This window comes from Metschnikowia bicuspidata (genome assembly GCF_001664035.1).
Source record: "Metschnikowia bicuspidata var. bicuspidata NRRL YB-4993 chromosome Unknown METBIscaffold_1, whole genome shotgun sequence".
In the NCBI taxonomy this organism is placed as follows: domain Eukaryota; kingdom Fungi; phylum Ascomycota; class Pichiomycetes; order Serinales; family Metschnikowiaceae; genus Metschnikowia; species Metschnikowia bicuspidata.
Genome location: NW_017387731.1, coordinates 4,994,843 through 5,010,305, shown reverse-complemented (window position 1 = coordinate 5,010,305; position 15,463 = coordinate 4,994,843). Strand labels below are relative to the sequence as shown.

The window sequence follows — 15,463 nt, the reverse complement described above, 5'->3', positions numbered from 1 at the left end:
TCAAGTAACATAAATTAATAAAATGTCTCAATCACAAGACGAGTTGCAGTCCAAACTGGGCGTTGATACGCCGATCAACGACTCCCTTTTCGAGGCGAAGGAGGAAAGCCCTCTTGCCGTCTTGCCCGAAAAGCATTTCAAAGACTACATTTCCATTTCTGTGTTCTGCTTGTTTGTTGCCTTCGGTGGCTTTGTTTTCGGCTTCGACACTGGTACCATTTCGGGTTTTGTTAACATGTCAGACTTCACAACCAGATTTGGCCAGCTCAATGCTGATGGAACTTACTACTTGTCCGATGTCAGAACCGGTTTGTTGGTTTCTATCTTCAATGTTGGTTGTGCAGTTGGTGGAATTTTTCTTTGCAAGATCGCAGATGTTTACGGCAGAAGAATGGGTCTTATGTTCTCGATGGTTATTTACGTTGTCGGTATCATTATCCAAATCTCGTCTACTACTAAGTGGTACCAATATTTTATCGGTCGTCTTATTGCCGGTTTAGCTGTCGGAACGGTTTCGGTTGTTTCTCCGCTTTTCATTTCTGAGGTTGCCCCAAAACAGCTCAGAGGTACTCTTGTCTGTTGTTTCCAGTTGTGTATTACCTTGGGTATTTTCTTGGGATACTGCACAACTTACGGTACAAAGTCTTACAGTGACTCCAGACAATGGAGAATTCCTTTGGGCTTGTGTTTTGCCTGGGCGTTGTTCTTGGTGGCTGGTATGTTGAACATGCCTGAGTCTCCAAGATATTTGGTGGAGAAATCAAGAATTGAGGAGGCCAGAAAGTCCATTGCCAGATCCAACAAGGTTAATGAGGAGGACCCTGCAGTATACACTGAGGTGCAACTCATCCAAGCCGGAATTGACAGAGAGGCTCTTGCTGGTAAGGCTTCTTGGGGCGAACTTATCACTGGTAAGCCAAAGATCTTGAGAAGAGTTATCATGGGTATCATGCTTCAATCTTTGCAGCAATTGACTGGTGACAACTACTTCTTCTACTACGGTACTACAATTTTCCAGGCGGTTGGTTTGCAAGACTCTTTCCAGACCTCCATCATCTTGGGTATAGTCAACTTCGCCTCGACCTTTGTTGGTATCTATGCCATCGAGAGAATGGGAAGAAGATTGTGTTTGTTGACCGGTTCCGCCTGCATGTTTGTTTGTTTCATTATCTACTCATTGATTGGTACCCAGCACTTGTACAAGGATGGCTTTTCAAACGACCCTTCCAACACCTACAAGCCTTCAGGTGACGCAATGATATTCATCACTTGTCTTTACATCTTTTTCTTTGCCTCGACCTGGGCCGGTGGTGTTTACTGTATCATTTCCGAATCATACCCATTGAGAATCAGATCCAAAGCCATGTCTGTGGCGACAGCCGCCAACTGGATGTGGGGTTTCTTGATTTCATTCTTTACCCCATTCATCACGTCTGCCATCCACTTTTACTACGGCTTCGTGTTTACTGGCTGCTTGTTGTTTTCGTTCTTCTACGTCTATTTCTTTGTTGTTGAGACCAAGGGTCTTTCTTTGGAAGAAGTTGACATTTTGTATGCTTCCGGCACTCTTCCTTGGAAGTCATCCGGATGGGTTCCTCCTTCTGTGGAAGACATGGCCAAAAACACTTTTGAAAGCAAGCCAACTGACGAGCACGTATAAACTACATTCACACATGTTTCACCCATTAGACATATATATAGAAGGGACATCAAATACAATTAATTTCACGAAACTACTAATCTTTGGAAGGTGAGAAGCGAATGTTGCACGCACAGGAAAGTACATCTTCCTCTTCTAAATTTCAAAGAACAAGTCAGGCCACCGTCAAAATCTCGGCCACGAGCTTGACTAGACTGGATGGTGTCCAAACCAATGTGAAGATTTTATAGTTAGGCGAATGTTCATGAGTAAATTGCCCTTTCTTTTTGGCCTTTTCCGCCTGACAAAGAAAGGAGGGAGCAGAAAACCAACATTACTACGGCTTCGAGAGAATCAGTCATAAGATTTCGACTCATGAGACATCAACACGAATTCGCTCGCTTAAACCTAAAACCCGTAACGCGTAGCGGTGATTCTTCCTCTTACTTATGAAGCAGTGTCGATTATTACCTCAATGGGATATTCGAGCTTACAAATCCATGTGCTCAGTTGGAGCAATGAATACGGAGAAAATTGAAAATCTGGCTTATAGCTTTTTTTTGTTTTACATTTGAACATTGTACTATGAGAGAACGCATCAAGCCACTAAAGCATCAGGCCACTACATGCATCAAGCAACCATATTCATGTCTCTCTGTGCACCTCAGGTATTTATAAACACATCATACAATTCTCATAATATACAGGCCAGCAAGGTCTGGGATTAGGAAACTTCAAAGCTGCCGCATGTGTGCCTGTTGATACCTTATGCTTCCCTCCCTGTTTTCTTTTCGCAGGGTAACTAGGGGCTCGGTCGAAAGGATCCTGTCACGATGACCCAGGGGCTTACGCCAGCTTTCAGCTGCCTGACAGGCTTAGCCCTGCTTGTGTGCAAGACTGGCATCACAGATATTTCCCCGAGAATCAGCGCGCCCTGTGCTGGTCACGTGATAGCGTCGCTGCGGCTATATCCGAGGAGCACCACAAAGCAGCGTACCCCCGGTGACTAGCATCCCCCTTTCGGCCTCAAGACTGACGCACGGCACATGCCTATGTCCACTCTGACACACACTAGATGCGGCGAGTGTGGACCCGGCATGTCGGCAGCACCTGCAAAAGAGGCAGCGCGCGAATCACGTGATTCTCGGTGCGAGCCTCGCTGTTGCGCCCTGCCGCATTCGGCGTTCGTTACCCCTCTAGCGGCCAAACTCGGGTGCACGCATCTCACGTCCTGTGTGCCGGCAACTGCCCACTTCATGACTCCCCCCTCGGACTTAGGGTCGTATGGATAGGAGTTCATATGCTCATACTTCAGTGAGGGGAAGCCCCAATCACAAGACATCCCCAAGCGTGGGGGCAAATATAAAACGGCGGGCCTCGGCTGGGGCCAATCCCGCTGCCCAGGAAAAAACAGTAGCCGGCCTGTCGCCTCGTCACGTGCTGCACTTTCCCCCTCCGACGTCCGCCATCTAATTAATTTCGAGTCATCGACGTACATATTGACTCACCGTAAACCGCTCCCGAAAATTTTCCCCAGCGGCTTTCTTATAAATACCAACACGCGACATATCAATCTCGCGCCGGTCACAAAATTTCACCTGCCCCGATTTTTCGTCTTTGTCCCTGACGCCGCAAAAAGCCAAACCGCCGCAAAATGTCTAGCATGCTCAGACCTTCCACCAGATCATTTTCCGTCGCAGCCAGATTGGCCAAATGGAAGGAGGTGCCTTTGGCCCCCCCAGACAAGATTCTTGGAATCAGCGAGGCTTACCAGAAGGACTCGAACTCCAAGAAAATCAACTTGGGCGTGGGTGCCTACAGAGACAACTCCGGCAAACCCATCGTGTTCCCTTCGGTCAAGAAGGCCGAGACCGTGTTGTTGGAGAAAGAGACCGACAAGGAGTACACAGGCATCATCGGCTCCAAGAACTACCAGAACGCGGTGAGAAACTTCATTTTCAACAACTCCGACAAGGACGCCAACGGCGCCAAGTTGATTGGCGACAACAGAATCGTCACCGCACAGACCATATCGGGAACCGGCTCCTTGCGTGTCATTGCCGACTTCTTGAAGAGATTCTACTCCGTGGAGAAGATCATAGTGCCCAAGCCCACGTGGGCCAACCACGTGGCGGTGTTCACGGACGCCGGCATTTCCGCGGACTACTACGCGTACTACGACAAGAGCAACAACTCGTTGGACTATGCCAACTTGAAGCAGTCCATCTCTGCCGCCGAGAACGAGTCGGTGATTCTCCTCCACGCCTGCTGCCACAACCCCACCGGCATGGACTTGACTGCCGAGCAGTGGGAGGAGGTGTTGGCCATCATCCAGGAGAAGAAGCTCTTCCCCTTGATCGACATGGCGTACCAGGGCTTCGCGTCCGGCTCGCCCTACAAGGACATCTCGTTGATCCGCAGAATGAACGAGTTGGTCGTGGAGGGCAAGATCCCCACGTACGCGTTGTGCCAGTCGTTCGCCAAGAACATGGGCTTGTACGGCGAGAGAACCGGCTCCATCTCGATAGTCACGGAGTCCGCGGCGCAGTCGAGCGCCATCGAGTCGCAGTTGAAGAAGCTCATCAGACCCATGTACTCGAACCCTCCTATCCACGGCTCCAGAATCGTCGAGACCATTTTCTCCGACCAGAACTTGTTGAACGAGTGGTTGGCTGACTTGGACTCTGTGGTGGGCCGCTTGAACGTGGTCAGAGACAAGTTGTACCAGAAGTTGGACAAGACCAACTACAACTGGGACCACTTGTTGAAGCAGAGGGGTATGTTCATCTACACCGGGTTGTCTGCCAAGCAGGTTATTGAGTTGAGGGAGAAGTACTCCGTGTACGCCACGGAGGACGGCCGGTTCTCGATTTCCGGCGTCAACGAGAACAACGTCGACTACTTGGCCGACGCCATCAACAAGGTGATCAGCAAATAGGCGTGCCGAGGCGGGTGCTCGAAGTCACGTGCGTGGCGAGAGTGTGCGTAGTTAATAATATCATGGGCCCCACGAATATACAAGGTGGTTTGACTCAGGCGGCCTCAGGCAGTCTGTCGCTTGCTCCATGCAGACGCGACAGACCCGGGGCCCTCCCGCTGTCGAGAATGCGGCAGCTATTTTCGATGGCGTGGGGCCATCAAACCTGGAATGTAGAACTTGGCATCGTGTGGAAAAGCGCCCTCGTGAAGATGCCAAAAACCCGCGTCTTGTCCTTGGAGTCGGGCTGAACCGAGGGAGGTTCCTGGCGGATTCCGCTGTCCATTATGGTCGACCCGACTGTGCTGTTAATCAGGACTAGTCGACCCGGCGATTCCCTAGTGTAGCTCAATCTGCGAATATATATTGGGTGCGAGTCAGGTGAAATTAGACAACGATCATCTGGTCACGGGTCAATCTAATACTCATGGCACAGGTGCAGGGGCCTGCCCTCGTCCACGAGAGTGTGTGCCTTTGAATCTTGTGATGTGACTTATCTGGAATATGATGATTTCGAATGAATCTCGTGATATAATAGGGCTCGAACTAACATAGGTCAAGGATTATTGTCATAAAAAAAGTACCGTGGTCACAGTATAGCATGATGTCTCTCTAGATGGCGTATTCCGCGCGACATTCCGCAAACTAGTCCATGCAACCTCACTGAAACACATGTTTTCTCCACTCCATTTTCTTTCCCTTCCCTATTTTTTTTCCATCGACAATAACTCGTTGTGCCAGAAACTCCTGTTGTTCTGCACAAGCCTGTCCTTTCGATACAGGCGTCGCTGCTCAGATTGGCTGACAATATGCTTCGGCATCTGGATGCATCTGGATGCAAAAACAGGCCAAAGCCTCGAAACACAACAGGCGCTGGGTCTGCTCTAATGTCCAGATCCATACTAGCTACTAACCATTCATACACTTGGCCCGCAAATCTCGGGCTTGTAAACATGGGGCCAAATGTCCCAAACATGTCGGCGGCTATTGCCCTCTTTTCAAGGGGGTTTTAAGGTTGGCGCTCCCATTCTCCCATTGGGCGCAACTTGCATGCCTGCGCACGGCTGCCCCACCGAAATACCCTAAATTAACCCGATGTTTCGGCGAGACCCCTCAACACCACTTTAGGAGCAGGAACAAGCGACGCTTTTCTCTTGCCCCGTACTTGCTTTTCCAATTGCACCACGGCACAAACAGAGGAAAAAACACTGCATCCCAAAATGGCCACGACTGTCCCCACCACCGCTTTCCAGGACCAAAAACCAGGCACCTCGGGGCTCCGGAAAAAAGTGACCGTGTTCCAGCAACCCCACTACACGGAAAACTTCATCCAAGCAATCCTCAATGCGATCCCCGAGGGCGCCCAGGACGCCACTTTGGTCGTTGGCGGCGACGGCCGCTACTACAACGACCACGTGATCCAGCTCATCATCCAGATCGCCGCTGCCAACAATGTCAAAAAGGTCATTGTGGGCGAGAACGGAATCCTCTCAACGCCAGCCACGTCCCACGTGATCAGAGTCAGAGGGGCCACCGGCGGAATCATTTTGACGGCCTCTCACAACCCTGGTGGCCCCAAAAACGACTTGGGCATCAAGTACAACTTGGCCAACGGCGGCCCTGCGCCAGAGAGCGTCACGGATAAGATTTACGAGGAGTCCAAGACACTTTCCGCGTACAAGATTCAAAAGCTCGATGCTATCGACATCTCCAAGATTGGCGTGGCCACTGCGGGCCCCATTGAGGTCGAGGTCATCGACTCCACTGCCGACTACGTGGAGCTCATGAAAGACATCTTCGACTTTCCTCTAATCAAGTCGTTCATCTCCCAAGCTGAAGACTTCTCTGTGCTTTTTGATGCCTTGAACGGTGTAACTGGCCCTTATGGACACAAGATCTTCGTGGAGGAGCTCGGCTTGTCGGCAGACTCCATTCAAAACTGCGTGCCAATGGCTGATTTCGGCGGCTTGCACCCAGACCCAAACTTGACGTACGCCAAAACACTTGTGGACAGAGTCGACAACGAAAACATTGCTTTTGGTGCTGCGTCTGACGGTGATGGCGACAGAAACATGATCTACGGCGCGGGTGCGTTTGTCTCCCCCGGAGACTCCGTCGCCATCATTGCCGAGTATGCGGATTCTATCCCATACTTTAAGAAGCAAGGTGTGTACGGGTTGGCTAGATCAATGCCAACTTCCGGTGCCTTGGACTTGGTTGCCAAGCACAAAAACTTGAACGTGTATGAGGTGCCCACCGGCTGGAAGTTTTTCTGCTCCTTGTTCGATGCCAAGAAATTGTCTATTTGTGGAGAGGAGTCCTTCGGCACTGGGTCGAACCACATCAGAGAAAAGGATGGGTTGTGGGCAATTTGTGCGTGGTTGAATGTCTTGGCTGACTTCAACCAGAAATTCCCAGAGGAGAAAACTTCCATTAAGGCCGTTCAGGAGAAGTTCTGGGAAAAGTATGGTAGAACTTTTTTCACCAGATACGACTATGAGGAAGTCTCGAGCGAGGGTGCCGCTGATTTGATCAAGTTGCTCGCTTCTATTGTCGAGAAGGAATCCGCTGGATCTGAGTTGGCTCCAGGATATGTCATCGAGGAGGCGGACAACTTCTCATACACGGATTTGGATGGGTCAGTGTCGAAGAACCAGGGCCTCTTCATTAAGTTCACCAATGGATTAAGATTTATTGTGAGACTATCTGGAACTGGCTCGTCTGGTGCAACTGTAAGATTGTACTTGGAGAAGCACTCCAGCGATGCTTCCACATACACTCTTTCAGTTGACAGCTTCTTGAAAGACGATGTCGCTTTCGTCTTGGACTTGTTGAAATTCAAGCAGTTCTTGAACAAGGAGGAACCAGACGTGCGTACATGATGCTACATCTCAAAATAAAAGGCTATAAATGTCCTGCACTACAGTGGCGTGATTGAAGTCATCATCTTAAATATCACATTTATAAATACACCATAACAACATAACATATTCCTATCGAAAGCCTCTGAAAGAAAACATGTCCTTATGTATTGACGGTCAACCTGTCTTTTGTCTTTTTGAAGCGTCGTCTTTGAACGTATCTTCGCGCTTGAGTACTCGCATCGTGCTGTTCAACATCGACAGCGAGTCCTCGTAGCCTTGTGCCCGGAGCAAATCGTCAAGGCGTTTGCGCATAGAGTTTTCACGCAACCGTGCTGCTTGTTCCATGGCCTCCAACTCCATGATCCGTGTTCTGTACAAGTCGTTAACTAACTCCAACTCAGAAATCCGCGTTCTGAGCACGTTCACCTCGTAGGAATTGCTACCGCTGTGTCCCGAATTGCCGTTTGGGTTGTTGTTATTATGTGGGTTCTGTTCCTGCTCATCTTGGCCGTTCCGCGATCTTTGAGAATCCGATTTACCGGCACCGTTCGTCTCGTTGGTGATAGAGCCGGTACCAGAGCTAGAGCTAGATTGCTTTGTTGGGGGACCTGGGGTGGCAGAGTAAGCATGTTCGGCCCCGTACAGAACCGGGCCCTGGGCGCCAGAAGCCGCAGTGAGCTGTATCGTTGGCTGCAGAATCTGTTGCGACGCCAGAACAGGTGTGGTCCGTTGCTCAGGTGTAGGTGCGGCGGAATATGCCGCGGAACTGAGATTGCTCGGAAGGTGCGGCAATTGTGGCGGTAAAGACGAGCCCGGCACGTTGTGGATGGGGGGCAATGACGGCATCGGGTGCTCGACCGATGTGGGGCGGGTGTGGGAGTCCAGGAGCGCAAACTGGGGCCCGAAGGAAGGTGAGGCGAGGACTTTCTCGCCCAGGTCGTGGGCCAGGCCCAAGGCGGGCAACAGTGGTGGCTTTGGAGAGGATTCGAGCGTTTTTCGGGGCGTCCCGAGCTGCGGCGACTCTGGCTTGACTTTACTGGCAGAGGAGTTCAAGAGAGACACGCCGCTGTGGCTCGGGGCTGCGGAGGGTCCCTTGAATGAGGCGGAGGGCCCCAACTCGTTGGACATGTTCTCTAAGGCGCCAGCGGCCTGCATGGCGGTCAAGGCGCTGGAGGGCGATGCCGCACCGGTAGCGGAGCGGGCGTTCAGCACCAGCGACGTCGTCAGGAGCAAAAGTGGAGACGTAATGCGCTGCAAGCCGGGGGCAAACTGCGTGGGCGTCAGCGCCGGGTAATGCAACAGCTGCACCTGGTGGGGCAAGGCGCCGTGGAAGTGGCCCGGCTGGCTCGGGAAAACCGTGCTGGAGTACGGCGCCTGTGCGTAGCTACCGGGCCGCAGCTGCTCGAGCGGCGAGTCCTGGGGCAGCCGTTTGCCGGGCGCCAGGAGCGGCAGCCGGTGGCGGTGCGGAGGGCCGGGCTTGGCGTCCTTCAGCTTGAGCTCGGGCGTGTTCGGGCCCAGCAGCTTGGAGAAGTTCGGCTGCTTGATGCGGTTCCGCAGCTTGATGGTGTCGGTCTTCAAGCTGATGGGCCGCGGGCGGCCGTGCAACTTCAAGAAGAGGCCGCAGGCATTGCAGAGCACCTGGCCGGTCTCGTCGCGGCGCCAGAGCGGCGTGGTTTGCGTCTTGCAGTTGCGGCACACAGGCAGCCCGATGTTGGTTTTGGTGGTCGTGGTGCCGTTTGTGATCTGCGTGGTGGTCTTGGCGTTGGGGTGCACCGGGTTGGGGTTCATCACCGGCGGCAATCTCTGGATCTCGCTCATCGCTGGCGGCGGGAAGGGTGTTTGTGGCGCGGGGCGGATTGTGGGGGGTGCCAAGATATCAGGGGCGGCTGATCTCTGTTTGTGGCCGGCGGGTGTGTTGGCGGCAGCGGCGTCTAGTGGGAGCTGTGTGGCAAAGCGGATTTTGAGGGATGTGATTTTTTTACAGCACCTAATCAGTGGGCCGGCGGGTAAGTACGGGGATCACGTGCTGGGGCTGCTGGGGAAAAAGAGACGGGATGCCGGGCTCTGGGGTCTAGGCCGAAAGGCGGGAATTTGGGTATCGGGTCCTGCTAGGGGTGTGGTGGAAAGTGCTCCAAAGAAAAAGTGTGGTAATCAGAAGTGTATTTTTTTTATCGCATTTTTTATCTACAGAAATCGCACTGTCGTTTTTTCCTCTCGATAAGTGGGACAGGTGAGCCTGGCGCAAAAAAAGAGAAAGTCGCCCTGCGGCACGCGAGTCTACTAAACAGGCCAGGAGGGGACACCCATGTACTTGTGCCATTTCTTAGCATGGGCGGTGCTCCGAAAAAACGGCGATATCGATCCGCCCCCCTGATTTTTGTTCATTTTTCCCTGCTCTTTTTCTTTTTTTTTCTTGTTTTTTTTGGCGTGTTTGTCGGGAGCCTTTTTCCTCGGCTGCATGGCTCTCTGCTCACATTAGACAGGCTGGGCCGGAAATCTACTGCGTTTCCCGTTTGCTCTATCAGTGGATTTCGCGATAAAGAAACCGCTGGAACGAAAATTTTTCATATTGCGACATTCGCGGCTGCCGGGCGCGACTTTTCGGATAAGCGCGACACGCTGCGCAAATAAAAAGCGCAAACGAGCTGGACGAGCCCGGAATGCCATGAGAACAATAAGTGCCGTCGTCTCCGCTCTTTCGAGGACTCGCCAAATTATGGGATCTGGGATCTGAGAGCTGAGCTGCCGTTGGTTTGTATATGCAATTCTGATGGAGTCACATTGCAAAGCCCTATGTTTTTCAGAGAGCCCTGTGTTTTTAGTGAGCCTTGTTTCTCAGTGAGCCATATGTTTTTCGGTGAGCCTGATGTGCAGCGTGCACACTGCGTATCAGATAGAGATACCCACGGCGGGGTATTCTGAACTTTAAATTCTCAGATAAGATACAAGCATAACATACCGCGTCCGCGCCAAGACTTGCTCGCGTTTCTAGAATCCTCCTAAAGCTTGCCCAGAGTTGTTATCCGGGGGTGTGCTTTTCGAGAAAAGAAACGCATGCTTATGTAAGCGCGATAAGGCATTTTGCTAATGCCGTGCCAAAGTTGCACAGCGCCATGAGAGTCTCAGAAATCACTATTTCCCGCTTGTTCGCCAAATCTTAGGTTTTCGTTGGAAATACTCATATGCACCCTTACACGTGTCTTTGGTCTTTCCTATTCCTGAAGCCGTACACCCGCCGTTGCCAGGCATCATGACTATCTATGCGGAAACGATTCTATGCGGTTATGAGCAACATGACTGGGAGGCCCCTATCGTTATCAAAAAGTCATGTTGAGCCATTTTAACTCCTTTCGGCATGTTCATCTCAATCTTTGTCTCAACACTGTAGAGGTCACATCTTGAAAACCAACATAATATCTGAATGTTACCGTATTCTTCGATTTACCGCTCCAATGAACTTCGGCTTCAGCGAATCCACCAGCCTTGCGTTGTGGCAGGAGTAGAGTTTTTGTCGTATCCTAGAGATTAAGTCCTTGTAAAACTTTGGCAAAAAAGCACGTTTGTGCGAGAGTGTCACAAATATGCTTTGTAAGACAATACATGATATCTCCAAGTCGTGTATAACCTCATAGTTCAGTTTTGCTTATTGAATTTCTTCACGATTTCTTTCCTCAACTGCCCATCCATAAAACAGAACCAGAAGTCTGCTTGGATTGCACGATCATCTTTGATCCTCTGAAGGCAGAGAACTGCCACTGGATAGGGAAGATATGTCGAATGATACCTTAAAGTATCGCCCTGATTCCCGAATTAAGACTCGCTCATCTCACAGCTCTCAATCTCCAGGATTGAGTTGCACAAGCCATTTTTTTAATCTTTCTGTGCACTAGAAATGAGGCCTGACTCTGCCCAAACACATAGATCATGGACCAAAGGGTCAGAACAAATAACAAAGCAGCTTAACAATATTTCTCTTATATTCCTGAAATACGAGTTGGTCCCAAACAATCGAGCGGCACCAAGGTCGCATTTAAAACACTGGATCTAAATACTGAAGACATACAAATCCAGAGACCAACATAATGATAGCCCCGTAGTCCAGAATCAACAACTCATGCATCGCTTGCCGATGCTGCGTCATTTCTGCTTCAAAGTCTAAGAAGCGCCGAAGACTCTTGAGCTGCCAGCCTCTTGTGCTGAGACATGGACTTTTATTTTTGTTTTAGTAATCGATCCACGTATTCGCCCATCTTGTCTGCGCTGGCCATTGACTGAAAGTCTTTGGATGTTCTTTTACCAGTCAAATACGTCTCCTTGAAAACAAGATCCAACTCTCCTGAGTGTATTTTAGAGAGATAGTCGACTTTAGACCCGACTAGATAAAGACCCATTTTGCTCAGCGCTGTCAAGCCTTGGATCTCACGCAAGCTAGGCTCACCACTGCAAGAGACAATCAAATAATCCCCAGCAGAGCAATTATGCAAACTCTGGAGTATCGGCCATCCGAAGGAAAACATTCCCGGCGTGTCGCACGACAAATCAGTTTTTCGGATTTGTCGCTCGAGGAGTATTTCCTCGATCAAGCATCTCATTTGCTCTAATTTCACAACAATCAGGACCTTTGACCACGGATATCCCAAGATTCTCATGTACTGATACAAGTAGACACAGAATTTTGCTTCGTCAACATTAGCACTGCTCTTTGTGCTCGGAAGCCTGATGTGTTGAGCGCAATATCGAAACCCAGGATTAAATGAGGCTTGGATCTTGACTCCTGTCCACCCAGTTAATCGAGCGATCTCGTTTCGAGACTCTGAAGATTTTATCAGAACTCTGGTAGCCCAATCAATGGTCGAGTCACCAAGAAGTGAAAGTCTCTTGAAGCCCCCCTTTACAAGAGGAATAGATGATACATTATGCACGATGATATTATCGAAAGTTCTGTCAACACTTGCTAGATCCGCATCTGTCAAGACTAGAAACTTCGCCCGCGCCGCAAAAAAACGTCTGATTTGGTCATAATCACCTGCTTTCAAGTTGCGCAAATCGAAATTATCAAGAGGAAGACATTCTTCAATTTCAGCAAAAATTGAACGAATGGATGAATAGTCATCAACGATTTTGTCAACTGCGCTTTCGAATGTCTCTTCTTGAATCAGTGCAAAAGGATAGCCGGTGAAGTTTTCTTTTGATAGCAGGCTCAAAAATTGTCTCCATTTCGGCTCCACGTGTGAATGGTATAACATGAGCGCATTGCGAATAGAAGACAGGAAATCGTACTCTTCCAAGCCCAAAACCTCGCCTAGCTTTGCAACTTTTTCTAGGTTTTTGAGTGCCATCTCTATTCTTTGTGCCACGTATTCATTGCTTGAACCAGCCTTATAACAACTTGATGAAAGTGCGCTTTCAATATGCAACAATTCAACAGCTGCTTTTGTTGGCATGACAACTAGGCATGTTTCCTCTGGCCAATTCACGGAGACGTTTCTCAAGAACGCCCCGATCAATGTACTTGTTACATTGCCCCTAGGATTTTCAATCATGACGCTCTTCCGCAGCAACATCTGTATGAGTGCCTCAGAAACATCTTCAGGCGTTGTGGTTGTGGTCGCATTTGAAAGGGTTATCTCGCAATTGGCGAGTTTGTAAGAGCTGTTCTTTTGGGCAGAGTAGTTATTATCGAGTTTCTTTCGTTTTTCAACCGAGACAGCTCCAAAAGATTCCAAGGCCTCACCGCTAATACAATCAACCGAGAATTGAGGCGCAACAATTTGGTTTTCTTTGTTCCAAACGCCAATCAAAGATTTTGATAACGCGTCATCGTCATCCAAGAGTAAAGGCTGTTCATCGGGAGAAGGTAGTAAGATCAAGGCATTGTAGGTGTCGGCTACACCATTCGAGTTCCAATCAACAAGTACGTCATCGTGGCAATCGTGCACTTTTGTGAGGATACAACTATATATGCCATACCTCACAATCCGACCAACACCGCCGTGTCGATTTGGTTTGTGAATTTCGAGAAGAAGAACAGAGTCGCCGGCCTTGAGAGTTGAGATGAGTCTTTTGTTTTTGAGTGCTAGTTGAGCCTTGCTGCCCGCAATCTTCATGCTCTGAATCTCCGAGAAGTATTTGCTGGATCCTTTGATGCCCTTTTCCGTAGACGGGTCAGTGATCGTGAGCCTTTCAAGAACATTTTTCGACCGAGCATTGACCTGCTTAAGGTATTGAAAGGCATTCCGCGCTCTTGTATGGGAAACCCACGAAGGGGACATCGGCATAAAGGAGGGAAAGGTTGGGTCTGGAGAGAAGGGCACGAGAGCGCTCCCGTCAAACAAGTCAAACACGTCATTCTCTGTGAACGATGAGTGCTCGTGTAGTTTGCGGAAGCTCAAGTTACAATCGAGCGCCAAGTCGGTGACTACTGAGGCTAGGAAGTCGGGGGATTCTTCGGCTTGGCAGCCAAACTCCCTCGCCAAGGCAACGAGGCCGTCGGCGGGGAGGGTAAGGAGGTTTCCGGTGAGCTCCTCGGCAGAGACGTCGAGCGGCAGCGAAGCCCGCTCGGCCAGAGGGAGTTTGCCCTGGAGCCCCTGTCTTTCGATGGCGTTCAAAAGCACGGAGAAGCCAGGGATCTTGGGCCGGAGCTGGAGCCAGAGCAAGGAGGCCAACCGCTGGGCGGGGTAGTCAAAGCCGTCGCGCATGAAGTGAAAGGGGAGCCAGGAGTCGCGGATGATGTCGCGACATTCCTCTTGCGGCAGCACAGCACACGCCATGCAGAAGTGGAGGAAGCTGTGCCAATGCAGCGCCGGGACGGCATGGTCGCGCGGCCTCTTTCTCAACGCCCTGGCGTAGCTTCCGAACATCAGTTCCTTCCATTGGGGAAACAAAGGATGCTCCACAAGCACGGCGGGCAGCGCCGCTAGGAGCACTCTCAAGAACAAGAGGGCGCATGTCTGGAGACGGGACTCCTGCTTCCGGAGGGCCATGGTGGCCTTCAAGATACGCAGCGTCAACTCGTGGAGCTTGAGCGGCTCGGCTAGCATGGAGGCAAGGCACGTGGCCTGCCCCAACGCCTCGAATTCGTAGGAGGCCATCTGGAGAAGCAACTCGAGATGCGAGTTGGGGGCGTCCGCGTGGAAGAGGCGCCAGGCGGCCGCCTGGAAGTGCGGGCCGGAGACAAGCTCGGCCAAGCCCTCTGCAAACGTGCATTTCGCGTGGATTTCGGATACCTGCGGCGGGGCGAGTTTTTTGGGGGGCTGCGCGGCCACGTGCTTGACGATGTCGCGGAGCGTCCGGGGGTTCATTTTCGGCAACGATCCGGCAAGACGCGGGCCGGGGGACAGAGTGGTGTGGGAACCGAGTGGTGTGAAGGGCGGCCGTAGGGCCCAGGCTGTTCTGATGGGATGGGCCTCGCTAGGCGCACCAGGCCGGGGCCGGCGCGCAGACGAAAAACTGTTTGTATTTCTGCTTGAGTACAGGATATTCCAACTCAATGTCCTGTCCACAAGTGGTTCCCAACTGGTACAGTTGAGATATCGGATTCGACATGATGTACTAGCGTGTGGAAATAAACCTTTATTTAGGAAAAACTAAAACCACTTTTGTGTCAACTGACCTTCTAAAAAGATCTCTAGAGGGAATTCTCTTCCCTTCATATACTCGTCGTGCTATTTGGTTCCGGGTAAGTGGTGCGAACTTTAATGTCTCATTTGTCACATGATTAATTAGGGCTAAGCGTCTAGTTCTCACATTCCCCCCAATCATGGACGTTCATTCCACTGAGTTTAATGAGCTTCAAAAGTGTATCGGGCGCGAGAGATTTCGTAAACATGTCAGCGATGTTATCTTTAGTAGAAACATAGTCAACCTGTATCTTGTTTTCGCGAATCTTCTCTTGCACGTACGCTGTCCGGACTTCCTCATGTTTAACTCCTTCATGAAACCCAACATTGTTCACTGTAGATATCGTTCCAGAGTTATCACACC

The 15,463-nt window shown here is 50.6% G+C and overlaps 5 protein-coding genes across 5 annotated transcripts; 3 read left to right on the top strand and 2 right to left on the bottom strand.

The window, feature by feature from the left end:
* Positions 1-22: 22 nt before the first annotated feature.
* Positions 23-1,660, top strand: METBIDRAFT_37583 (sugar porter family MFS transporter; the record flags this gene model as incomplete). The annotated part of the gene is made up of 1 exon (XM_018856893.1): positions 23-1,660. The coding sequence occupies one exon, from the start codon at positions 23-25 to the stop codon at positions 1,658-1,660; it is 1,638 nt and encodes a 545-aa protein (XP_018714886.1).
* A 1,642-nt stretch (positions 1,661-3,302) lies between these two features.
* AAT1 (aspartate transaminase) lies at positions 3,303-4,577 on the top strand (the record flags this gene model as incomplete). Its single annotated transcript, XM_018856907.1, has 1 exon — positions 3,303-4,577. The coding sequence occupies one exon, from the start codon at positions 3,303-3,305 to the stop codon at positions 4,575-4,577; it is 1,275 nt and encodes a 424-aa protein (XP_018714885.1).
* A 1,137-nt stretch (positions 4,578-5,714) lies between these two features.
* Positions 5,715-7,576, top strand: PGM2 (phosphoglucomutase). Its single transcript, XM_018854327.1, has one exon. The coding sequence runs from the start codon at positions 5,837-5,839 to the stop codon at positions 7,496-7,498; it is 1,662 nt and encodes a 553-aa protein (XP_018714884.1). The 5' UTR covers positions 5,715-5,836; the 3' UTR covers positions 7,499-7,576.
* Positions 7,577-9,010: 1,434 nt separating this feature from the next.
* GZF3 (Gzf3p) lies at positions 9,011-9,181 on the bottom strand (the record flags this gene model as incomplete). The annotated part of the gene is made up of 1 exon (XM_018855289.1): positions 9,011-9,181. A coding segment is annotated over one exon (171 nt), but the record flags the coding sequence as incomplete, so codon positions are not given.
* Positions 9,182-11,691: 2,510 nt separating this feature from the next.
* METBIDRAFT_30683 (uncharacterized protein) lies at positions 11,692-15,025 on the bottom strand (the record flags this gene model as incomplete). Its single annotated transcript, XM_018855682.1, has 2 exons — positions 11,692-14,941; positions 15,003-15,025. The coding sequence occupies 2 exons, from the start codon at positions 15,023-15,025 to the stop codon at positions 11,692-11,694; spliced, it is 3,273 nt and encodes a 1,090-aa protein (XP_018714882.1).
* Between the last annotated feature and the right edge of the window lie 438 nt (positions 15,026-15,463).

What these genes read in the sequence shown, in the direction of transcription:
- PGM2 (XM_018854327.1), top strand. Translation starts at nt 5,837, where the DNA reads ATGGCCACGACTGTCCCCACCACCGCTTTCCAGGACCAAAAACCAGGC.